The following is a 24,796-nucleotide window of genomic DNA, read 5'->3' on the forward strand; positions in this document are numbered from 1 at the left end:
GCCCAGCACTGGAGGTCCCCAAAAAAGCCCTCACAGGGAAGAAGGATTTCCCATCCCATCCCGGCTCTGCACCATGCACGTCCACCCAGAGCCACTGCCCAGGGTGCAGGATCCGTCCAGCTCCCGCTGGGGTGCAGGCAGCTCCGGCTGCTCAGGATGTGGCGGGCAGGACACGGGGACGGCATCTGGCCCATGAGTCAGGCTGACAAACTGGGCTGGGGAGGAAGCACGCACCCAAGGGATCCTTAATGATGGCACGTGTGGCGCTGGGTGCCTCCCTGAGGAGCCGGAAACCGGGGGGTGACAGGGACCCCGGGCACCCGCTCCGGGACAGGGTTCGCCCTCGGGGAAAACGCTGCGGGAACTGGATCCCCGCCAGCGGCTGGGACCGGCTGTGCTGCCAGATTCCTGAGCCCAGCGTGTCCAGGGCTTGGTCTAAATTTGCTGCTATTGCCAAGGAGAGGGGGGGCCCCCACCAGCCCCCCGCCAGGCACGGGGCCGAGCAGCCGGCGTGCCCCTCCAGGCGCTGCTGGCCCTCGGCTTGATCCTGGCATGCCGCGACCTGCGTGGCTGAGACCTGCCGTGGCTGCGTGGCCGTCCAAAGCCCTGTATGCTCGTGTGTGCACGTGTGATTGTGTGCACGTGTGTCCAAGTGTGCATGCGTGTTTGTGTGCGTGCACGTCCATGTGTGCATGCACGTCCATATGCCTGCATGCTTGTGTGTCCATGTGTTCATGTGCACATGTGTTTGTGTGCATGCATGTCCATGTGCATGCGTGTGTGCGCACAGATGCACGGACAGGAGGAGCTGCGTTCCCGAGGCAGGAGTCTTCATCTGACCCGGCACCCACGGGACTGACTGCATGAAACGCCAGTGCAGCCGCGGCGAGGTGACATGTGCCCCCCTTGAGAATGCCCCCCCTTTGCGCGTCCCTGCTGGGGACAGCAGGACAGTCCCAGCGCTCCCTATCACTTTCCCTGGCAGCTGCCTCTCGCCGGCTCCGGTTTCGGTGGGGAGCCGCAGCTGAGCCCGTCTGTTATTTCTAGAGAGGAGGGATGGCTGGGGAGGGTGTCCATCGCCCTCGCCCCCCCCATGCTGGGGTCTCCCATGGGTGCCCCACGTGCAGGCAGGGGCTGCAGGCAGGCAGCCGGGAGAGAGAGAAACCCGGCAGCACCCCAGTCTGGGGAGCCAGGCCCAGCACCCTGGGGCGGGGGCCGCCCCCCCAACTTGGCACAGCTGTGCACCCAGGTGCAGCCGTGCCGCGCCAGCCACTGGCAGGGTGCAGGGGGCCGGGGGGGGGCCGGGCCCATGGCTGCGCTGGGACTGTTGCTGCCTGCAGTGCCGCTCGCTGGGAGTGGGGCGAGGCTTGCGGGCGGCCCCCCCACCCTGTATTTTCCATTTTTTAATTATGCCGCACAGCCCCACTGATGAGCATCTTCTGGAAGTGCCAACTACGTCACGTGCTTTAATCACCGTTAATTAGCAAATGCCTCGGGATGGCGTTGAGGGCAGGGCGTCAGCAGCCTCGCCGCCGCGTGCGCAGCTGGTGCCAGTGCCAGCACCCTGCCAGCGGGTCCCACCGTCCCGACGGGGAGGACAACACGTCCTTGTGTCCCTTGCGCCACCCCAGGGCACTGGCCCTGTCCCCCCGGGGAGCTGCGGTGGGCGCCGGGGTTAGGTGGCAGCGGAGGGTCCCCTGGCACCTCTGCTCCTCGGCTCTGTGGGGTCTCTGCTGTCACCCACCCGGCGAACCACTGCCCGGGGCGAGAGGGACCCGTTTTGGGGAGGGAGGCACAGGGGCGCCTGGGTGTCATGGGGGCAGCAGGTCCCTGGCAGCTGCCACCGCTGTCGCCAGTCCCCAGGGCTTGGGTGCCAGTGGGACGGGTGACCTGGGGACCCAGTGGGGCACCCCTGTCCCCCAGGGGTGAGGGTGCTGCGGGGATCTGCCACGGGGCTGTGGGGGGCCTCCAGTGGCAACGGGGCCAAGAGGGATGGAGACAGGGGCTGCAGGGGGACAGGGACACCTGCAGAAGGGTGACAGGGACAGGCTGTGAGCGGGTGTCACCGAGCCCAGCCCTCCCGCAGGCTCACCCATGCACTGAGCTGCCCAGGGCTCAGGGTCCCCTGGGCATGCCCGGGGTCCGTCTGTCCTGCCCTGTCCTGCAGCCCTTCTGCCCACCCTTTTGTCCCAGCTGCTGAAACACGGGGATGGGTGCCTGTCCCGGGGCAGTGGGGTGCGGGGACCCCCCCGCCCGCTCCCGCCCCGCCGCCGCTTGGAAAATAAATATCTCTTAGTACAAAAATAAACACGCCTCCAGCCCAAACTGCAGCAGCTCGGGGGGGTGGGCAGGAGGCCCCAGTGCTGCTGGCCGGAGACCCCGCTGCCCAGCGCCCCGCTCTTCCCAGGCTGCTCCCAAACGTGCCCTCAGCGCGGGTTTGCCATCTCAACGCAACTGCGGGCGAGGGGGCTCAGCCCCGTGCCCCACTTCCCCCTCCTGCACCCCCATCTCCTCCCTCCCCTGCCCCAGCTCAAACACCCCCCACCCAAAAGCCGCCCCCAGGACCCTTCCCACCACCTCCCACCCCCCAGCCCCATCTCAGACTGCAGCCCCCTCCCCACCCGTGACCCCTCAGCTCCATCCTGCCCGTCCCGGGGATCTGCCAAGGCCCTGCCAGCGCTGCCGCCCCCAGCTGTCCATCCCAGCTTGGGGACAGACCCCCAGGTCCCCTCAGGTTTCCCAAAGACTCCCCCTGCTCCTGCTACCCCGTGCAGGGGGTTCCGGGGGGGTCTTGGACCCGCATCCCTGGGTGACGGAGGTGCCGTGGGGAGCTGGAGGCTCAGCCCCTCTCCGCGACGCACAGGATGTCAGAGGATGGGATAAAAAAGAGTAAAAAACCAGTAACTGGGAGAAAAGCTTCCCTGCGGTGGCCGGGAGGGCTCAGTCTCCCCCAGCCATCCCTTCTCCCGGCCCCCTCCCTCTGTGCCAGGCTGGCACCAGTTGCGGTGCCACGCCGGCTGCCGACACGCTAGAAGCTGGCGGGTCGTATCAGCATGCGGGTGCCCTTCAGGGAGTAGCTGGGCCCCTGGAAGTGGTGCCAGCGGATGCCGTTGAGCTTGCGGATGTTGTGCCGGGCCGGGTAGTAGATGCCGTTCAGGTTGGAGAGGCCGCAGGCGTCGAACCACCAGCCTGCGAGGAGGGAGCAGGGTGGGAGGGTGGCACCCCGGGTGGGCACCCACAGGGGCTGCGTGGGTGTCGTCCCACCGCTCGCTCACCTCCCGACAGCATCTGGGCGCACTTGCAGAGGCAGTTGTCATTGTCGGCGTCGCGGGTGCTGAAGCGGGTGCCCTGCAGTGCCATGCCGCTCTGCTGCCCGGCCGTGCCGCTGTAGTCCTGCAGCGACAGCCTGCCGCCCGCCGTGGCGCGGCATGGCCACGGCCACCATCAGTGCCGGCTGGCTGCTGCTGGGGGGGGTGACAAAGCCCCTCAGCCCTGCTCAGGGGGAGTCGAAGGCCACGGGATGCCATGAGCTGAGCAAGGGCCGGCACGGAGGGACGCAGGCAGAGATCCTGCAGCTCCAGCTTGACCTGGGTCTGCCGGCTTGGAGGGCCTGTCCTGGGGGTCCCCAAGGGTGGAGGCTGTGCTACGCTGGGGCAGAGAGGACACCCCCACGAGGCTCCTCAGGTCCTCTTTGCTGGGGGTCAGCTCGGTGCATGCACAGGATCCATGGTGCAGGAGATCTCCAGGGTCTGGTCCTATCTCCAGCCCAGCACCGCAGCACCCAGCTGCCTGCCACCCCTCCTGCCTGCAGCCAGGCTGAGGTTCCTGGGAGCACACGCCGTCCTTGCAAGCCGGCGGCAGGAGCGCAGCATCCCTCCCCGGACACGGGCGTAGCAGCCTGGGGGTGCCCAGCACCCCCTGGGAATGCCCGACGGCTGCAGCTGTGTCACCCCCATTTGCCCAAGTGTCCAGCCACGGTGCGAGTGCCCCGGCTGCCTGCTGGCACCGTGCCTGGCTGCCAGCCAGGGCGGGAGATCCCATGGCCTTGATGCAATTTCATACATTAAAAATCTGGGGAGCCCGGGGAGAGAAGAAGGAGCGGGCAGTGCAGCGATGCCCTCCTGGAGCTCTGCTGAGCCGTAACCCCCCTGGGAAATCCCAGTGAAGCCCCGTGTGATCCTGCACCCCCCGGGGCCACGTGCCTCCCTGAGACACCACAACCAGCCCTTGCCCGTGGTCACCACTGCCCGTGGGGCTTGGGGACAGCCAGAGACATCGAGGGCTGGGCGGCCACCCGCGCGGTGCCTCCCTCCTACCTGTAAAGCTGCCGCTCGCTCCCCAGCTGGAATTTCCCATAGTGGGCATAGACCTGGCCGCCTTCCCAGTCCTGCAGCTCGATGCGCAGGACGTAGGGCACCTGGCTCGTCAGGAGGTGCACAGCCTCGTTACCCAGCCAGTACTCGCCCGCTGCGTTCCCGAAGCCCTGGGGGAGCAGCGGGGTGGGTGAGCGCAGAGTGCCTGCAGTGCCCCAGGGTGCCCCCCTCCCCGGGCGGCCACAGACCTGCTTGTACTCCCTCCAGCTCCTCTGGAAGCTGACGCTGCCGTTGGTGCGGAGCTGGATGACGGTCCAGCCCCCTCGGTCCATCTCCATGTCACAGTACGCCTGCAGCGGGGAGAGCCGGGACGGGCTGCAGAGCGGGGCGATGAGGGCTGGGTCGGGGTGGGCAGCTGGATGCGTCGGCCCCCCTGGGCTGGGCAGCTCAGCATGGGTGCTGCATGGGTGCTAGAACTTGCCGAGGGGCTGGCAAGCATGTGCCATGCCCAGTGCCTGGCTGGGGGGGGTGTCTCTCCTCCCTCTGTAGCCGTGGGCAGGGGCTGGGGCACGGTGCTTATGGGTGGGCTGTGGGGGTGCCTTTGAAATCAATTTTACCCCCCGCCTTCTGCCCCTCTGCAGCCCATGAGTCACCTCAGCCCCCACGGCCAGACGGAGAGGGGGGCACTGCCACAGCAGGAGGGGTTGGGATGTGCCCGTCCCACAGGGACACCCACTGTGGAATGGGGCTAGTGTGTACTGGGTGGCACCGAGTGGCACTGGGGTGCTGCGCTGGGAGCCCTCTCTGGGCTGCGCTCACCTTTTTGGGCTCGCTGAGGTTGGCGATGTGGAGGGTGTAGACCCCACTGGCGTGGTTGCCCGCCCGGCGCACCTCGGCGCAGTCCTGGAAGAGCTGCTCCTGCCCAGGCAGCGGGGCTGCGGCAGAGGGGACGGTGAGACGGCAGAAACCCCACCAGCCCTACAGCCCTGCCTGGTTTTGTTGCTCTTCCCCGCTCCTTTTGGATGCTTTAGTGCCCATGGATTATTTTTCTTTCTTCCATGTCGTCTCCCTGGGGCTGAGTGAGGCAGCGGCTGCGATGCACCGGGGCCGCCGCCAGCCTAAGCCTGGGGATTTGCCATGTCCTGACTCTGGGGACAGAGTTGGGACACGGACCCTCCCCTGGGGACTCGGAGCTGCTCCATGGGTGCAATGCAGGGCTCATTTTTGGGGTGAAATCCCCCATGCCTGAGCTGAGCGCAGGGGCCCTGCACCTTCACGGGAGGGGGGCAAGGAGCTCTCCCGCTGCCTGCACCCTGCCCGTGTGCCCCGGCTCACCTCTGCCCTGGGAGACGAGGCGCACCAGGCTCTGCACCGACTCGAGGAGCTGGAGCTGCTGGCGCTGGAGCAGGCTGGTGTTGACGCTGGCGGCCAGCAGCGACTTCTCCAGCTCCTCGATGGTGCCGCTTTGCCGGCTCACCAGGCGCTGCAGCTTCTCCTTCTCCGAGCGGGCTCCCGCCAGCTCCTCCTCGTGCTTCGTCTCCATCTCCAGCACCCGCACCTCCAGGATGCTGAAAGGGAGAGGCAGCGGTGACAGGGCGGCTGTGCCTGTGCCGAGCAGCCCAGCGTGGAGCGGGCGGCAGAGAGGACCCAGCCCCAGCTGTGGTGCCCTGGCACATCTGCGGGGACCCAGAACTGTCCCCGTCCCCTGCCGCCCTCGCTGAATCGCACCCCGCCGGGCACCCCTGGGACGTGCTTAGCTAGGGGGAAACAAAGCCCGAGGGGCTGTGCCGGGGCTGTGCAATCCCCCAGGGACCCCAGCCAGCCCCTGGAGGGGTCCAAGCCCCCCCAAAGTGCAGCCGCGCTCCTGGGGAGGGAGACACCAGCCTCCCCCTGGGGCCTGGGGGCTGCGGGGGTCCCCGAGCTGCCCCAGGCCCTACTTGTTCCTGTTCTGCAGCTTGTGGATCTCGTTCGTCTGCAGCAGCAGCTGCTTCTCCAGCTTGGTGGTGGACAGGGAGTTCTCCTGCAGCTGCATCTCGATGCGCGACGTCTGGTTCAGCACCTGCCCCAGGAGCGGAGGGGAGCGTTGGCGTGAGCAGTCAGGGCCACGTCACGTCCTCGGTGTCACCGGGCTCATGGCTCCCCGGCACACAACCCCGGTACCTCTGTGCACCGGTGCATTAAACCGTGCATCACCTCGGGGAATCGCCCCACTTTTAGTAGCAGAGAAACCATGTTGCCCACCGCGGTCCCAGAGGTGGTGGGGACATGGGGACACACGTGCCATGCGCCCCGGCCACCCCTTACCTGGGCCTCCACGTCGGTGAGCTTGCGGCTCTGCTCGGCGCTCTGGTTGAGGAGGGTGCTGCCGATCTCCAGCATGGTGGCGGTCTGGTTCTGCACCGCCGTCTGCCGCAGCTGAGCCATCTCCGGCTTCATGCTTGTCTGGATGTAGCTCTCCAGCTGCAGAGGGGAGCGGGAATGCAGTGGGTCATTCAGGGAGCTCGCCAGGTCCTCCCTCGACGCCCCGGCTGAGCCTGGCAGTGCTCGGCACAGCCCCCAGGCACATCCCTGGAAGTCTTTCAGCATGGCACAACCCATCTCCAGGCCCTTTGAAGCTTATCGGGAAGACGGAGCGAGCTGCCCACAGGCTGCACTGCCTCGGGGGACCCCCCTCGGGCACCGGCTGCCAAGATTCCCGGGCTGTGGTGCCGGCTGGTTTCCTCTCGCCGGGACCTGGCACGGGCTTGTGTGCGCCCAGGTGTGCTGGCAAGCTGGGGTGGCCTGTGCAGAGCAGTCGGGCAGGGAGCGGCTGGCATCGGCATCGGCATCAGCTGCCAGTCCCCAGCCTTCGGTTTCCCAGGGTTGGGGACACAGAGGGTGGGAGGCCACCATCGGCCGGGGAAGGTGGGTGTCCGGTGCCCGGTGCTGCCCCGCCATGGGGAAGCGCTCGGGGCTGGGAAGAAGCCGGCTGCGGACACAGCTGAGATGTCGCTTCCGCTTTCCCAGCCCGCGGGGGAGCTGCCTTTCCCAAAGGCTTTTCTATTTCTGGCGGCCCCGCCATGAGGTTCCCATTCGGTCCCTCCCGGGGGCGACGGCCTCGGCGGGGGCACGGTCCCTCGGCGGGGGCCGGGGGGAGCGGAAGGGGCCGCGCTGCTGCCCACGCTGGGAAAGCAGCCCCCAAGAGCGGGAGGGGATGGGGGCTGCCCGGCTCCCTCCACCCCACAGATCCCGCTGTCCCCGCACCACCCGCCTCCTGCTCCCTGCCCAACTTCCCAGCCGGTGCAGGCAGAGCCCCGCATCCCTGTGCATCTCGCGGGGCTGCGGACCAGGCGGGACCGGCCAGGGTGGGATGGTGCTCTCCTGGGTGGCGTGCCTGGCAGGCAGCGGTGCCGGGATGATCGGCACGGGAGCGGGGCCGGCAGCGGGCCCAGGCGCAGGGCTCAGCTCTGCACTTGTTTGCGCATGATGAAATCTCGCTGGCAGCGGCGAGGCCCCGTCCCCTCCTCCCCAGACCCCGGCAGCGGTGAAACCGTCACCCCGCCGTGAGCACCCATGGGGGGCAGGAGGGTCCTGGGGCTGGGCGTCCCGGCCAGCACTGCCTGCACCCCACTTCCCCAGGGATTTTCCCCTCGCGGGAATGTGCTTGTGGGGAGGAAGTGGGGAAAGGTCGGAGAGCCGCGTCTGGAAAACATTTCCCCGAGCTGAGTGATTGCTGGAGAGTTTCCCTTTAACCACGTCGTTAATCTTGTTGCTTCACAGGGCTCGGGGAGGCCTTTTCTCCCTCTTAATCTTACTTTTTTTTTTTTTTTTTAAATAAACATATCTCCGAGCCTGAGGGCAGTACATACCCATGGAAAAGGTCAGGCTGGCACGGGGAGGCCTGGGCGCAGCCGGAGAAGGAGCCCCGGCTCCCGGCCCCTGGCCCTGGCAGCTCCCTGGGAGCAGCTGGGGCTGGAGGGGGGCACAGCGTCCCCAGCCACGGGTGGCACAGGGGACCCAAGTGGGACAGGCTCTGTGCAGAGGGCGGGGACACCAGGATCATCCCCGCTTCGCCCCACGGGTGCTGAGGTGAGCTGGGCTCTCCTGGGCTTGGAGGGGTCCCACCAGCCTTATTCCTCCCCAAGAAGGGCAGAGCAGCTGGGGGGGACACCGTGGTGCTGTGGGTCACCCCAAAAGGCTGCCCTGGAGCAGGAGGAATGCCGGCCACCCTGCTGTCCCGGTGCTGGGGGCCCCTTGCCCGTGGCTGGATAGTCCTGTGCCACTTTCTTGCAGCCACATCCCTCCCCTGCCCCTGTCCCCATCCTGCCCCGGCATTTCTATGCATCCCACAAGGACAATCTGGGGGGGCCCCAGGGCCAGAGGTGGTGAGGGAAGCCCCCTGCACCCATGCCAGGGTGGGCAGCACCAGCCCCTGTGCCATGGGTGCCTCAGAGCTGCCAACCCACCACTGCCCCACTGGGGACCCCGTCCCACCCCGAGCCCCCCCCGGGACCCCGTCCTGCCCTGAGCCCCCCCCAGACCCAGTGGCTCCATCAAATGTTTGTGTTTAAATGAAAATTAATTCCTCCTGAGATGGGAACAGCCGACAGGACGGTGAGCAGAAGCTGGGTCCCTGTCTCTCCGGCCATGGGGGACGGCTGCAAATGGGGAGGGTGGACCAGCACCCCAGTGCTGCGGATGGGGTCCCTTGGGGAAGCTGGGTGCTGGGGGAACCCAAGGCCCCCCCCCCCCCCCCCCCCCTAGTCCTGGCACCCAGCAGGGCTCCCTGGGCCAGGGCAGAGCAGACAGGGATGCGATGTTGTTTACAATCCGTCCCCAAACCCGATGCCTCTTTCGAGCCCTGGTTTGTTTGTTCAGGCCTGGAGTCCGACCAAAACAAGCCTCCCTGGGCAGCTCTGCTTAAATTAGGAAAGCCAAGGAACAACAGAAAAAAAATAGCTGCAAGCTGCCCCTAAACGGAGAGGGCCATGCTGCGGGATGGGGCGGGATGGGACGGGGTACTGGTTGCCCAGTGCCCCACTGTCTCATGCTCCTTGGAGCTGTGGTGTGGGGCATCGCTGCCCACAGCTGCCCAGATGTGTGGCCCCACTTTGCCCACAACTGCCTGCTCCGGGGCAGGGCCATGTGCACCTGCAGTGGGACCCCCGGCCCCCCACCTCACTTGGCCATGCCCAAAGGCTGCCCTCGCCCCCAGAGAAGCTCAGAGCTCGCCTGGGCACCCCGGGCACAGGGACCCCAGGGCACAGCGACCCCAGTGCGCAGGGACCCCAGGGCACAGGGACCCCAGGGCACAGGGATGCCAGGGTGCAGGGACCCCAGCGTGCAGGGACCCCAGGGCACAGGGACCCCAGGGCACAGGGACCCCAAGGGCACAGGGATTCCAAGGCGCAGGGACCCCAGGGCAGGGACCCCAAGGCACAGGGATTCAAGGGTGCAGAGACCCCAGGGCAGGGACCCCAGGGCACAGGGACCCCAACGGCACAGGAATGAGAGGGCACAGGGACCCCAGCGCAGGGACCCCAGGGCAGGGAGCCCAGGGCGCAGGGACACCAGGGTGCAGGCACCCCAGGGCTGTGCATGCACAGCAGACCCAGCAGATCCCACAGTGGTGGAGATCCGCTGGCACCAGCCGGGTGGTGGCTGGCTGTGCCGGTCCCTCTGCGACACCCCGGGCTGGCTTTCAGCAGAGACATGGCTCAGCGTTTTCCCAGCTTTTGAGGAATTTTGTCGTCCAGGATGGCTGAGGGGACAGGGGACAGCCCTGCACGTCCCTGCTGCCCGCCCCGTCCCCCATGGCCAGGAGAGGCTCCCCGAGCAGCGTGGCTGGTGCAGGCCACCCCCAGGACCCCCGCTCTGTGTGTTTGGCCCCAGCCCCGAGCGCTGCAGCGGCTCAGCATGCACCATCTCACCGTGTCGCTGGCCCTGCTCAGCCGGGGCCATCATCCAGGAAATCGGGGTGCAGAGGCACGCAGGTCCCATTGCACCCTGGCAGGACACCACCAGGACGTGAATGCGGCTGAGCTGGCGATGCCGCTCGGCTGGAGGGTGAGTGACGGCTGGGGACAAGCTGCTCACCCTGTTATCAGCACAGGCACCCAGGGCCCAGTGCCGCTGCCTCACTGGGGTGTGGGGTTTACGGCCCCCCGGGGAGGTGTCCCCCGGGATGAGCTGGCCAGGAGCTATTCCTGGATCTGACGCAGGCGGCCCTGCTTGGCAGATGGGGGCTCCGACGGCACTGGCAAGCCCTTGGGAAGCAAATGCTGCTTCCTGCATAGGGTGGCGGGGATGGGGTGAGCCGGGATGGGGGGCACCCATGTGGGCATGCAGCCCCTGTGGTGTGGCACCCCACTGCCCCTCACTCTGCACCCACCCACCCACCCACATGCCATGGGGCCACTTGGGAGCCATGGGTCCCACTCAAAGTCTCACCAAGCTCCAGGAACTTTTGCAAAGCCCATAAGTGGGAAAACGATGAAGCTGGAGAGGTTTCGGTGGCCCCTGCCCTTCCAGCCCTCGCTCTGCCGCCTGCCAAAACCCTTCCCAAGAGCTTTCCAACAGGGCTGCATCCTGACCCAGAATGGGGAGTGCTGAGCAGCAAGGGATGCCCGGCACAGTCAGCCCAGCTGGGACCGCGAGGAGCCGTGGCAGGGATGGCAGGGGCATACAGCCGCAGCAGCAAGCACTGGTCATCTGCAGCACCCACGAGCTGCAGCACTCACAAGCTGCAGCACCCGCAGCACCCACAGCACCCATCCCCTCCGAGGAGACAGTACAAACAGGCCAGGATCAGGCCCAGGTTGCAAACCTGCAGGGGAGACGCTGACTTGGCTGCAGCGCTGCTGCTCGGGTGGGCACGAAACCCCTGTGCACCCGGCTCTGCCTCCGGCAGCCTGGAGCAGGCAGGGAGCTGGAGCAGGCAGCCGGTATGGGGACGCTGCATGCTTGGGTGCTGGAGGCAGACCCCCACCCACGCCACCCTGCTGCGCGTCCCCCCGCGGCCCCGCACCCTACCTTCAGCAGCCACTGGGTGCTGTTCTCCAGGATCCTCTCAAGGTGCCGCAGGCGCTGGGCAGCCCCGTGGCCGGCGTGCGTGGTGCCGTCCGGCGAGTCTCGCTGCAGCAGCGCGTTGGCGGGGCCGGGGACGGCGGGGGCAGGCGGGCAGGGCGGCGGGTCGGCCTCGGGCAGCACGAAGGTGTAGCTGCAATGGCCATGCTGCACCCGGTGGTAACGCCGGCGGCTGCCCCCCTCCAGCGCCCGGCGCTGGGCTCCGGCTGCGCACAGCGCCGTCGTGGCGCAGGTTAGGGCCACGAGGCCAATGCTGAGTGCCCGCATGGCACGGGGGTCCCCGCGGCACGGGGACGGGGGGCAAGAGCAGGGTGCGGTGGCCGGGGATGTGCCGGCACTTCCCGGGCGGCCGTGACGCCGCTCTTTGCTGGGACGGGTCAGTGGGCGCTCGCCGCCAAGTCGAAACGCTGCGATTTTGGCATTTCCTCCCTCTGAGCCGGCTCTGGCCGCCCCGGCCTTTTATCGCCAGGCGGTCGCAGCCCTCGCAGGGGGAGAGGGGAAAAAAAAAAAGAAAAACAAAGGAAAAAATCTGTTTAAAAACAATACTTCTATCTTTTTTCTCTCCTCCTAGCCCACTGCGGGGAGATCAAGTTTCACACGTGATCTATAAATGTTTCGTGCACACACACACACACACTCGCACACGCAGCCCCTGTCCCTCCCCCGGCTACACGCACCCGCCGGCCCCCCCAGCCGTTCTCTGCGCAGCTCATTGCACCTCCTGGGGAGGGCAGCGCTGCCAGCCGGCAGGTCCGAGCTGCTCGCATCGGCACCGAGCCCTCCCGCTCTCCATCCCTGGCACCCAGCGAGACCCCCCCTGATCAGCACCCGCTGGGACAAGCCGCCCCTGGGACACCCCCATCCTGGGGAGCGGAGCTCCCTCCCCGCATCTCGGCTATTTATAACGCTGGAGGGAGCCAGGCCTGGATTTGGCTGCTCTGGCCACGGGACGAGCCCGTGGGGACCGGAACGGGGGCTGTGTCCCAGGCGGAGCTTGGCAGGACCCGGCCGGACCTTGCACAGGGCTTGGGGTGCTCAGCTCCTGGGCTGGGGGTCCGCCGGGGGCTGGGACGGCTGCGTGTCAGCGGCTGGGGGGTCACCGCGGCTGCCAGCCTACGTGCTGGGTTAGCTCTAGGCTGGGTCCCCCAGGAGGGGACAACCACGGTGGTGGGGACAGGCTGGCATGGGAGAGCCGGCTTCCCCAGGCACGGGGATGCCCACGCGTCTCAGGAGAGGGTGATTTTCTCCCAGCACAGGGAGCACATGTCCCCACACGCCGGGCTGCTCGCACAGCCGTGGGGCCAGGGAAGGGACCCTGCTGCCGTCCCGGTCACCGCGGGATGGCCAGGGATGCTGTGAGGACCGGTGCTGGAGCAGCTGGCGGGAGCACTCTCCGCAGCACGGAGCAGCGCTGCCCGGTGAGCGGGGTGCTCCATCGCCTTGGTGCTTCCGGGCAGCGGAGCTGAGCCCGGGATACCTGCGGGGCAGTGGTCCCGGTGATGCTGCTTGCTGTTTGCTCCAGCCGCTGGCTCGGGCACCGAGCGATGCTGGTGATGCCTTAAATAAAACCTTTAAAATAAAGCCTTTCCCCAGACCCCCCGGTGCCTGGGGGCCGGGACAGGGTGCCCCAGCCATGCTGTGGGCACAGGCTGCAGGTTGCAGGATGGAGGGGTCCGATGCTGGTGGCTGCATTTCCCGCAGCAGGGCCAGGGGACGCAGGGGTAACGCAGTGGCCGCAGCCGGCGTCCCCGTCCCCCTCCGGCAGTGCCTTGGGGAAATGAGGAAAACAGGGAGACGAGAGGGATGCCAGGGGTTTAATACATTTATTTGACATTAAGCGAACGGAGGAGCTGCTGCGGCAGCTTCATGCCGGCTCCTGGGGCCAGCTTGATGCTGACACCCAGCGCTCTCACCCTGAAGGGTCTGTGCAGCCCCCGCGGCCCCCCCAGCCCCGACGCCCCACTGCCAGACCCGGCCTCCCCCTGCCCACGCTCGGAGCAGGGATGGGCCCTCTGACCCCGGCAAACCCCCAAATACAGAGATGCCTGCGGCTGGGGCAGCAATTTGAGCAAAACACATGTTAAATATGCTGAGACAGCCCTCCGTGCCTCATGGACATACACCGATTATTTCTGCAGACGACGTGAGCGTGGCAGCCGGCTGGTATGGCACCCCCGGGTCGTGCCCCAGGTGAGGTTTGGGAGGGGGCTGCGGTGGCGGCTCCCAGTGAATCCCGGCCGGGGGATGCAGGAGGCAGCAGCATCCCCTGCCTGGGCTCGTTCCGGCAGCCGCAGTTGTAGAGTGCGCACCCCCTGTCCTGGACCGAATGTGGCCAGAGCCACCCCAAATTCCTGTGCCCGCATCCAGCTGGGGAGAGGGGCTCCTCCAGCCCTTCTGTGAGCCTGAGGATGGCAGGATTTGGCCCACGGCTGTGCCATTGGGGATGCTGAGCACCAGGTTGGGCTGCCGTGAGTGATGGCATGGTCTCCAGCGGGGTCCCAACCCTGGGGGTCCCGCCACCCTCTGTGCTGGTGGCTGAGGATGGGGGACCCTATCTGGCACCCGGAGCAGCTCCATGGCGTGCTGTGCACCCCAGCACCCCTGTGCAATCCGGACACCACAGGGACAGGGCATCTCCCAGCCCTGGGGGATGGTACCCAGGCAGGCATCGTCTTCCTCAGTAGGGTCCAACCCTGGGACCAACCCCATCCCACCCGGCTGGAGCAAGGGAAGGGACCGAGCAGGCTGGGGGAGAGGGAAAAACAGAAAAATAAAGGAGCCACCCCCTCCCCGCGCCCCAGGGCATTGCTTTGGACACTGCAAATTAGATTTTCTGAAAAGGAAATGTTTTACAGGCCATAAATTGTCTCAAAAGAAAATGGGAGGGGGGGAAGAAAATTGTGCAATTTTTTTGTGGATGGAAAAACAGGGGCAACGTGGCCTGGGCAGCGCGGTGGGAGCCGGATGGGAGCTCTCCATGCCGCTGGCCAGAGGCACGGAGAGCTCCCCTCTGGCTCCTGATGTGCTGCCCCAGCTCCTGTGCCCGTGCTGCTAGGTACCCGTGTGCGGTTCTGTCTTCGGCTTCTTCTGTCGCTTTTTGCCTTTATTTTTGGGTTCGGTTTTCTCTGGAACAGAAAAAGGAGGAGAAAAGGAGGGCTCACTCACCGGCCGGGCAGCAGGATCCGTCCCGAGCCCCATCTGTGGGCTGCGAATGCCACAGCCTCCCCTGGGTGTTGGCACAAGATCATATTCCCAATTTGGGGGACCCCCAAGCCCCCCTCCAAGTCACCAGACAGCAGCGTAAGTCTGTGGGTGGTCCGGGTGTGCCGGCAGTGTGGGCAGAGGGACACAGATGCATTGCTCCTCCTACTCCCATGGCCGGACCCTAAATCCTGATACCCCCAAGATCTCCAGGAATGGGCTGGAGCCAGCTCAAGCAAACCAGGGGGGCTGCCCGGAGGGACCCCAACTTCTCTCTGAGCAGGGACTGCGGATGTTGGAGCAGGACGGCGGCTGCACCAATGCCCTAAAGTGATGCCATGGCCATGCCCGCCTCTGCCGCGGTGCAGGGCTGTGCCTCCCCTCTGGAGAAGACGGTGCTGCCCACCACCGCGGGCTTGCGCAGGACCCAGCCGGCCCCCAGGAGGGTTTGGGCACGGTGGGAAGCGGGGTGGCCTCAGGGTGCATCCTTGCATGGGTGCGAGTGCTCTCCCCAGGGATGTTCTCCCTGCGTGGATGGATGCTCCCTGTCCAGGCGCCACAACCCACGCCATGGCGGAGCCCGGCCGCATCCCGGTGAAGCCGACCCGCCGACATCCTGCCAGGGATTCGGTGCTGAGCTCAGGTGGTTGGGACCCGAATCTCTGCGCACCCCGAGGGGCTGCCCCGAGCACCCTCCAGCTGCCAGCTCCCCTGGCTGAGGGGTCGGTGCCGAGACACCAAGCAGGGGTGCAGATAAGCCCCGCCGTGCCGCAGGCTCCGACGGGAAGGGGAGCCCATGCTGGAGAGCGGGACGGCTGCCCAAAAAGCTGGCAGCTTTGTGTCTGCTTCCACTCCTGCGCCCGCCACATGCTCTCCTCATCCCAAGCCGGGCGACACAGGGGGGTCCGGTGCCACTCTCCCTGTGCAGCCCCCGCGTGAGGGGCCGGTGCTGCTTGCGCCAGCGCTGCTGTGGCCGATCCTTTCCAAGGGCTCCAGCTCTTTTCCTGCCCAGCTCTGTTTTTCGGCTCTGATCTCCCAGACAGTTGCCACCCACAAAGGAGAGGGCACAGCACGAACACCAAGCGTCTGGAGAGCGCGGCAGACACACAAGGCAGATTTACAGCAGCGTAAGGGGTTTTGTGCCTCGGCCAAGTGTGGATGCTTCTCTCTTCCAACTGCCCGGGGATGGCTCAGAAGTGGTGGCACAAATCTCTCATCACATGGTCGGGTCCTGCTGCCTTCCCCGGCTCGCCCGGGCTGGGGGTGTCTCGGCTGCATCAAGTGAACTCGCCGTCCTCCTCCAGCATCTGGATCCTATAACCCAGCACTTGGCCAGGCGGGCAGGAGCCTGGGAGCGAGGGCAGATGCACGCTCCGCCGCGGCGGGGACGCCAAGCTGCTTGCCCAGGAGCCGGCGGCCAGGCTGGGCTGCCAGACACGGAGGGGCTGCCCTCTCCTGCCCGCCCAGCCGGGGCACCAAGCAGCAGGGGCTGCTCGTGGGGCACTGAAGGGATTTCCCTCTGCCTTCTCGGGGCCAGTCTCGGCTCTGGAGCTGATCCCAGCTAGCAGCCTTGAGCAAGGAGCCCTGCCATTCCCTGAGCCCATCCCCGTGGCCTCAGGGCTCCCAGCCTGCAGGAGCGGGTGCCTGGGCAGAGCCAGGAGGCCGAGCGCTTCACTGGGGTGCCGTTGCCTTCCCAGTCACCCCACAAGACGGGGCGCCTCCGAAGCGCCGGCACCCCGCTGCCAGGACCCGCTGCGTGCCAGGCAGGGCTGGGCGCGGGCACGGTGCCGCAGGCACCCGCCCGGCACCGCGCCACAGGACACGGTGCTCTGGAGCAGCCTGTCCTCCCACGCCAAACTTGCCACATCAAACTGTCACCAGCTCTCCGGGTCCAGAGCCGGCGCAGCCCGGCAGGGAGGGGAACGTCCCTGAAATCGATGCCACCTGGCGCCCCAAAGCTGTGAGTCGGGGCCCGGGCTGGGATGGAAATCAGCTCCTCCGTGCTGTCAGCAGGAAAATATTATTTATGATTGCTGGTGCTGAGATGAAGCTGCTGTCCTGGCTCCACGGCCCCAGCCCCAGCACGCACGCCTTCTGTTATTGCCTCCCCTTCTCCATCCTTTTTCTCTTCCCTCCCTCGCAGTCCTTTCCTCTGCCACCCTCAGCCCCCGCTGCACTGGCAGTGCCGGCTGGCATGTCCCACGGCACACAGCAAGCCCGTGGCTCCGAGCTGCAACCTCTGCACTGCTGGGGCCGGAGGCTCAGGCCCTACAGACCGGTATTGCATGCAATCCCCTTTTCTGACAGTTATTGAGTGGAGATTTATTAGAACAGCTTCGGTCCAGCTAGTTGCATCCAAAAATGACATCAGCCGCCTCCTGGTTCCCATCGCTAGCCACGTGCCTGCGCCCATGCCACCTGGCTGGACCCCGCGCCAGGTCTGGGTGCTGTGAGAGGTGGCGGGGAGCCCCCAGCCCGGGGGCTGTGGTGCTGTTGTGGTGGGAGGAGGAGCAGGAGCGGGGCAAACATCTGGCCAGGCGAGCCACGGAGGAGTAGCCAGCCCTGGGCGCGTCTCCCAAAGCTTTGGCCATCAGAAATCCCCTGGGTGATGCCCTCCAGCTCCACGAGCGCTGATGGTATTTTGGGGGCTCAAAGGTTTTTGCAGGAATCTGCCCCGTGGGAGAGACCCTTGTTATTCACAACTGGGAGGCAGGAAGCCCTGGCCATGCCTTTCCCTTTGCAAGCACGGCAGGACGGGAGCCGGAGCTCGGCAGCCTCGTCCCGCTGCGGCGGCTCACACCAGTGCCCGTCCCAGCCCGGCGGTGGAAGGGGACGCTGGCTGGTCCCAGGCGGTCTCAGGGTCTGCCAGGTGGGAGCAGCCAGCCTGGCACACTGCCCGTGGCGGTCCCCGCCAGCCCCCGCAGCCAGCGCCAGCACCAGTGCCGGAGCTGCTCAGCACATGTGCCTGAGACAGCGGCTTTCTCCAGAACTGCACGGTTACAGCCACCAGCCTCGAAATGCTTGGGAGATGACAGCCAGGCTCGCTGGCCACTGCTGGACTGCTGCCACCGCCCTCCTCCCGCCGCACGCCTCGGGGCTCGCTTCGGAGGGGCTCGAAGCCGCTGCCGGGGCCGGGGGGCTGCAGGCGGTGCGGTGCTCACCTCCCGGGCAGTGCTTCCTCATGCGGCACTTCCTCGTCTCCAGCAGCGCGGGGCAGGCGGCCCCCTCCTCCCGGGCGGCCCCCGGCACCTCCCGGACCCGCGTCTCCACACCCCACTTGCAGCCACAGGTCCGGCCCTCGTGGGTGCAGGCGCTCCACTCACTCCAGGGCCCCGGCTCGCACGTCTCTGCGGGGACAGGGGTGCGGGGGGGGGGATGGTGACCATGCAGCACCCAGCATGTCCCCAGGGACCATGGGCATGGGGTGCGGGTGCTGCTTACCTTGGCACTCGCGGGTGCCGGGCTGTGCCGCGGTGCTGGGGGGGCACTGCCGAAAGCACTGGCCCTTGTGCAAGTAAAACTTGTCTTTGCACTTCATGCAGAAGTCTCTGCTGAAGCAGCTCTCGCAGCTGGGCGACCTGCACTCTGCCGGGAAGGAGGGCTGGTCAGCCGGGAGAGCCCGAGGGCCGGCACGTGGCAAGCCTGGAGCCAGCAGCCCCGGCACCGGGGACCCAAAGCCCTTTGCAAACCTGCGGGGTCCAGGCTGCAGCTCGGGCAGGGGAAAAGGGGAGGCAGACCCCTGGCCCAGTTGCTCCCGGCTCTCGCCACTGGCTCCGTGCCGCCGGGGATGCTGCGGGAAACGCAGCCGTCGCCCTTCCCGCGGCGCTGGGACCCACAGGGCGGCGAGGGGAGGTGGGGGCACTGGGAGAAGCGGGGGGGCCCCGGCTGGTGCGGGACGTACTTGTGCATCTGTTGACCTCCAGACCCCGCACGCCGAAGTAGCCGGGGGGGCAGGTGTGGACGCACATCCCGTACTGGCGGATGCCGTCCCTCCAGATGAGCAGGAAGAGCCGGTGGTGGCAGGTGATGCAGCCGTTGTCCTCCGAGCACAGGACGCAGCCCGTGCAGTTCTCCAGCAGGCCGGCGCTTGCTGCGGGGACAAACGGAGCAGAGGGGCTGCGGCGTGGCTGCAGCACGTGTGCATGGCACGGCCGATGCTCTGGAGGGGGTCCCAGCCCCGTGGCAGCCCCTGTCCGACCCGTGGGGGTGACAGCACTGTCCCGTCTCCCTGCAGACGCCTCCCCACCTCCCTCCACTGCCCAAATCCCTCGCGCAGAGCCATCGCTCCCCACTGCACTCAGCTCGGGCACCACTGCTTCCATCACCCCAAGGTCCAGGGCTGAGGGCTCGCCCCATGCCCAGTTCTGCCCAAGGGTGCCAGCCTGAGCCCTGTCCCTACACCAGCCGTGCCCGTCCCGTGGGAAGCATCCTAACGTGAGCTAAACAACGGCTCAGTCAGCAGGTAGAAATATGCTCTGACCCGGATTAATTATTTGATGCCTGTTAACTGTTAGGGGACAAACAGCATTTTGGAAATGCTCAAGAGGAGCCGAGATAAGGACCCGTCTGGTTGCTCATGAGCCCCCGCCACCTCCCTGGCTGCCTTTGCAGTGCTCCCAACATGGGTGACAGCGGCCAGCCCTGAGGTGGGCTCTGCTCCCAGGGACAAGGACGGGGTGCCAGCCCCTGCCAGCCTGCAGCACCCGGCAGGGCACGCAGGGACCCTGCGACCGCTCCTCCTCCCTGAGCTGGCCCCCTGCACCCAGAGAGACACAGCCCGGAGAGATGCTCCTGGCACTTCGGGAGCCGGGTAGCTGAGCCCCCTGCATGGGGGGTACCCACACCCAGTGTCTTTTTGCACCCTGAGACCGGCTGGGCATCTCCATAAGGGGCCACCAAGCTCCTGCGTCCTGCGTGCAGGCAGCTGATGCCTCCACTGCGCCCAGCCGCGTCGGGAAACGTTTGCTCGGCTCTGGCACCACGAGCTCCCCCGAGCGCTCCTGAATGAAGGCTTGTGTCATGCAGCGGTGACAGTGCCAGCCGCGCCAGCGCTGCGTGCTCTGGCCCCAGGCTCCATCTGCCAGCAGATCTTTGAGCATTAAGATGTTTTTTTGCACGTAGCGAAGGCCTAAGGAGGCGGCTGCCCTGGACAGAGCAGAGCCCAGCTCTGTGGTTGGGACAGGCGCGGGCTGATGCGGACCCCCGGCTCTGAGCCCTGGCAGGCGCCAGGAGGGATGTGCCCCGGGGCAGCTCTGGCACACGGAGAGCCGAGCGGGCAAGGGTGAGCCAGACGAGTCGCTGCGCTGGGTGCTGCACGGCATGGACACAGGTTTCAGCCCCAGGAGCCATGCCTGGCATGCATCCTCTCTGACCCCCGGGACCTGACCACAGAAGGGCCTCCCGGCTGCGGTGGCCGGGGCAGAGGGGCTGGTGGAAAGCAGAGGTGGGGAAGCCGGGGGAGATGCTGGAGACGATGCCTCACCGCCCTGTGTGCTGGTCCCTGGCACAACTTTCCCTGGTGCAAGCCAGCCCCTGGTGCAGTGGTGCCATGTAGCTGTCCCCACGCTGGCTCGCCCGTCCCCTCGCCGGGGCACAGCCGTTCGGACGGCAGCGCAGCGCGGCACAGCCGGGAAGCTTTGTTAGGGCTGTGTCTGCTAACGAAGCACCTTGGATCCATTAAGTTGTTATGGTCTCCGTTACATATTTACCAAACGCTGACAACATTTGTGTTCCTGGCTGCAGCTGGAGCAGCTTCCCTGGAGACCCGGGGATTTACGAGCCTCTTTCCCTTCCCTAATTCTTTTTGATGATTTTTTTTTTTTTGCCGCTCTCCCTCCAACCCCCATCTGGGGCAGGGAAGGTGGGGAGTCCTGCACGGGCTCCAGGGCCTTGTTCCCGTCACTGGCTTTAAAAATAGCCCCGTGGTGCAGAGCCAGGGGAAGGCTCGGCCGGCCGGGTCCCGCTCCTCCGCCCCGTGAGCCTTGGGGCTGCCGGCACGGCGGGGCCGCCGGCACGCGCCTCTGCTGCCGGGAGAAATGCTGGGGAGCTGCTGCAGAGCCGGCGGAGGGCTGTGCCGCACAACGGGACATGGCTCACACCAAAACCATGGGACCGGGGAAATTAGGGACACCTGGTGAGTTCGCCTCCCCCCGCCTGGCAGCGATTGCAGACCCAGGGTGCAGGGCTGAGCTGAGATGGGGGGCACGCACGATACTGGGGTGCCCAGGTGGGTGCTCCCTGCCTGGGCTGTGCCAGACATCAGCATGGCATCACCCATGGCTGCCCGCCCCAAGCCCAGCTCTGCTGCCGTGGGCTCTGCGGGCACCGGGAGGCTCCTGGGCACTGGGCTGCCCAGACTGTCCCTCCGCGGCAGCAGGGCACGGCTGTAGGCAGCTCCTGGCAGCAGTGGGGCAGCTGTGGGGTGCTGCAGTATCCCTCTAGGCTCCTGGCCCCCCGAGACTTCGCCAGCCCTTCTGCACCGGTTATACGGGGAGAGACAACATGTCTTCAAGGCAGGGAGCCGAGACCAGACGCCTGGGCACTGCCAGGACCTGAGGCCCCCCCGCATCCCGTAGCATCAGGCTGCTTGGCATCAAGCACCGGCAGCCAGAGCGCTGGCCCCGCAGCACCCCGAGCCCCTCTTGGTGCCAGGCCATTTCCGATCAGAGGCATTTCGGCTGCCAGCCTGGCCACCCGCATAATCGCACACGCCCGCTGACTCCGCACGTCTTTAACATGCAATAGCCACAGGGAAAACTGTCTGGGCTCCGGCCCCGGCCCCTGAGAGTCCTGGTCCTGCCAGGTCCTGTCCCTACCACAGCACACACCGGTTCCAAAGCCGACCTGCTCCCAGTGCAGAGACGAGCGTCAGCCCTGGCCCTGCTCCCCACAGCCGGGTGGCACTGCCCGGCACTGCCTGGCAAGGGGACACAAGCTGGTGCCCAACGGAGGGGTGCACGTACCTCGGCACAGCCCCGGCGCATGCCCTGCCCTGTGCCCTGGCACCAAGCCGCGGCTTGGCTGGTGCCTCTGCTCGGGGGAAGGATGGGGCAGGGGGACAGGCAGCGCCTGCAGTGGGTCTGAGCATCCTTCCAGGAGGTTTTGCTCCCCACGCACTTAATGCATTAAGCAGAGAAGGGAAAGATTGGAAAATCAGCCCGTTCTGCACTATCCCCACTGTGCCCGGCTCTCCCGCGGTTTGCAAAGCTGGTCCCCATGCCAGTCAGTGTCCCCCCGTCCCCTGCCAGCCCCGAGGGAAGGGCTGGCATCAGGCAGGCAATGCCATGGGGCTGGGCATTGCCTTCTCCACGCACCTACCCTGAGCCAGCCCCGTGCCGTGCACTGAGAGGGGAACGCAGCCGGTCTCCAACGGGGCCCGAGGGACCGGGTCAGGAGGATGCTGGTTCCCGGCTCCTTCCAGCCCCGGGGTGTAGATCAGCCGCGTTTCACACCTCCTGCCTGCTCCATGCAGGCAGTGCCAGCGGCTCTGGCGCTGGCAGGGGAGGCAGGGGCCAGCAGCCCCGGGTCCCCGAGCCGCCCTGCGGTACCTGAACGGGACGAACCGGTCGCGTGCACCGTACCTTGCTTCTTCCATCGGTTCTGCGTGAGCATTTCCATGGAGCTGATGAATAACAGCAACATGAATATTATCCACAGCATCTGGGCAGGAGTAATTTCGGGCAGGGAAGAAATCAAATCATCCAAGCGGCTGGTGGGCTCGTCTCCTGCCAGAACCAGCCGAGGGGCGGTGGGAGGGAGGAGAGCGGCTCTGGGCTCACACCATCCCACCCCGGCGCTGCTGCAAGCACGCAGCCACGCTTTAAGGTGGCATGAGCCGGCGAGCCCCGGGGAGGCAGGGGCTGTCAGGCCAGGGGAGCTCTCATGGTGGCGGGGAAGTGCCGGCTGCTCCGGGGAGCTCTGCCTTTATAGCCGGTGCCAGCCCCCTCTCCTCACCCCCCCGCTTCAAAATAATAATAATAAAAAAAAATCCCCTAGCAGCAACAAAGCAACTCTCAAACAAATTGGCTGGAGTCCCCCCCACCAGAGCACTCCAGCCACCACCTCGGCTGGGAACCGTCCCGCTGTCCCGCTGCGGTCCGACTGTCCCGCTGCCATCCCAGCACCGGGGTCACGGCGAAGCCCCCTGCGATTTGGGGGGGGTGGAGCCAGGCGGGTGACGCTGCCTCCGCCAGCCCCCCCCCGGGCTCAGCCCCCCGCTTCCAGCCCCGGCAGCCCACGGCTGGGAGCCATGGTGGGTCTCCGGCATCTCCGGCGGCAGCTGTGGATCTACCCTTGCTGTCCCCAGGACTGCAGCTGACTCTGATTTTCCGAGCGCCTCGTAACTCACCTCCCTCCGAGCTGCAGGAGCTGCGCTGAGCTGAGCCGAGCCTAGCCGAGTCGAGCTGCGCTGAGCTGAGCCCAGCTGAGCTGAGCTGCACTGAGCCAAGCTGAGCTGAGCTGAGCTGCGCTGAGCTGTTCCCGGCTCCCACGCAGCCACTCACACCCCCTGCCCCATGCAGTGCTCCCCAAAACACACCCCGGGGGCTCTCGCTGTGCCCGCAGAGGGGTGCAGGACAGGAGAGGGAAGGGGCTCAGCCGCCAAACCTCGCTCGCCAGGTACCCGCAGGTGAGCCACGGGTGCCAGCACTGCGGGTCCCCGTCCTGGGATCTCCATGTGCTCACCCCATCGTGCCGGCACATGCCGGCCCCGTGCCAGGAGCCGTGCCCTGGAGCAGCCTGGTGACCTCTCCGACCAGGGCTCCAGGGCCACTGGCCACCAGTGACAGCCCCAACAACAGCCCTCAGCAGCGCACCCACCCCCAGCACATTATGCCCCTCTCCTCTCACCGGAGAGGGCCGAGGGGGCTTCTTGGGCACACAGGACCCCCCTCCGCCCCCTGAGCACCCCTGGGACAGATGCTGACTCGCCTGCCCGTCCCACACCCCAGCCGGCTGCGGGACACAGGGAAATAAAAGGGCCAAGAATTGCTCCCATCTTTTGGGGGAAAACCCAGCGTTTCTGGAGCTGTGCTCAGGGGGCTCTGCCTGCATGCTGCGTCCCCGCTCGCTCCACGGAGAGGTTTGGGTTTGGACCTCGGTGGACCTCGGTCCTGATGGCTTCCAGTCGACCAAGGGAGAGTTTCTGCCTGCTTCACTCTTGCAGGGTGCACTGATTTTACTGGGATTTGCTCCCGCAGGCAAGGCTGAGGCCAGCCGGAGCGGGCTCATTCCCACCTGGGATGTTCTGGGTCTGCTTTACCTGGAAGGGACAAATGGGTTTGGGGGGCCGCTGAGCAACAGCAAACTCATTGCACTGGGGAGGGCCACCTGTGGGGCTGCAGTGGATGTGTCCATCAGTGTCCTGGGGCATCCAGCCATGCCCAGGGAAAGCACATCGGTGTTATCCTCCTCTCTACCCCCACGAATTTCTCCCTCCAGCTCCCCCTCTCCCCCGCAGCCTCCCTGGACGTCTCTCCCCACCGCTCCCATCCGGCATCACGGTGTTTCATTCCCAAAGAGTTAATGATTCAGACAACAAAGGAGCCGTTTCAGGCCCCTTGGGCCTCACCATCGGAAACCAGGAGTAATAATGGTTGAGATCGCTTTAGGTTTTTTTTCTAATGCCAATATGAAATAAATTGAAAAATTACCCATAAAATGTGGGTTTTCAGCATCTGGCTCAGCCTGACTTTCCATAAACAACCAAGCCCGCAACACGGCATCCCCATCGCGGATCTGCGTGCGCTGGGGGGCCCATGTGGGCACGGGCATGGCGGCACCATCTCGGCACAGGAGCTGAGAAAAATATGGATATGGGAATGGCGGTGGACATACTTGAGTATCTCCGAAGCACGGCTGCAGGCGGCTGCACCGGTGCTTGCGGGCAATGCAGGTGATGGATGGCCGTGGCCACGGGTGCCTGGCTGGGCTGGCACCCTGGCAGGGCTCGTGGCAGCTCCTCGCCCCGCGGTGGGGCCAGCCCAGCTCCCCAGGAGCTGAGTGGGAATTTTCACTGTCCAGACCTGGAAGGAAAATGCTGTGCAAGGGCCAGGGAAGGACCTTGTCCCCGGTCACACTCTCCGGCTGCTGGCACGAGCAAACGGATGTGGGCGCGAGCCCTGCCAGGGTGAGCTCCCTCGCAGGAGGAGCGTGCTAATTAGGTGGCTGTCATTAGCACTGGGTCCTCGGGGACGGCAGGCAGCAATTTGCTCAGCTCA

At 66.2% G+C, this 24,796-nt stretch overlaps 2 protein-coding genes across 2 annotated transcripts; both read right to left on the minus strand.

The window, feature by feature from the left end:
- Window positions 1-2,636: 2,636 nt before the first annotated feature.
- On the minus strand, window positions 2,637-11,645 carry ANGPT4 (angiopoietin 4). The gene is made up of 9 exons (XM_059827118.1): window positions 11,325-11,645; window positions 6,618-6,773; window positions 6,251-6,372; window positions 5,649-5,881; window positions 5,133-5,248; window positions 4,562-4,663; window positions 4,317-4,483; window positions 3,276-3,406; window positions 2,637-3,189 (listed from the first exon to the last, which is right to left on the minus strand). The coding sequence occupies exons 1-9, from the start codon at window positions 11,643-11,645 to the stop codon at window positions 3,029-3,031; spliced, it is 1,509 nt and encodes a 502-aa protein (XP_059683101.1). The 3' UTR covers window positions 2,637-3,028.
- A 2,784-nt stretch (window positions 11,646-14,429) lies between these two features.
- Window positions 14,430-22,238, minus strand: RSPO4 (R-spondin 4). The gene is made up of 5 exons (XM_059827331.1): window positions 22,160-22,238; window positions 18,481-18,669; window positions 18,021-18,164; window positions 17,741-17,926; window positions 14,430-14,503 (listed from the first exon to the last, which is right to left on the minus strand). Exons 1-5 carry the CDS (start codon window positions 22,236-22,238, stop codon window positions 14,430-14,432), a joined length of 672 nt encoding a protein of 223 aa, XP_059683314.1.
- Window positions 22,239-24,796: the final 2,558 nt, after the last annotated feature.

This window comes from Gavia stellata, chromosome 20 (genome assembly GCF_030936135.1).
Source record: "Gavia stellata isolate bGavSte3 chromosome 20, bGavSte3.hap2, whole genome shotgun sequence".
Lineage (NCBI taxonomy): Eukaryota > Metazoa > Chordata > Aves > Gaviiformes > Gaviidae > Gavia > Gavia stellata.

Excerpts from the sequence above, each read along its gene's own strand:
- ANGPT4 (XM_059827118.1), bottom strand. The coding sequence starts at position 11,645 with ATGCGGGCACTCAGCATTGGCCTCGTGGCCCTAACCTGCGCCACGACG. Across the intron at positions 6,373-6,617 it reads TCACCGACGTGGAGGCCCAG|GTGCTGAACCAGACGTCGCG; the intron begins GTAAGGGGTGGC and ends CTCCTGGGGCAG. Across the intron at positions 5,249-5,648 it reads CCTCGTCTCCCAGGGCAGAG|CCCCGCTGCCTGGGCAGGAG; the intron begins GTGAGCCGGGGC and ends CCTCTGCCGCAG.
- RSPO4 (XM_059827331.1), bottom strand. The coding sequence starts at position 22,238 with ATGCTGTGGATAATATTCATGTTGCTGTTATTCATCAGCTCCATGGAA. Across the intron at positions 18,670-22,159 it reads GAACCGATGGAAGAAGCAAG|CAAGCGCCGGCCTGCTGGAG; the intron begins GTACGGTGCACG and ends TTGTCCCCGCAG. Across the intron at positions 18,165-18,480 it reads GGAGGTCAACAGATGCACAA|AGTGCAGGTCGCCCAGCTGC; the intron begins GTACGTCCCGCA and ends CCTTCCCGGCAG.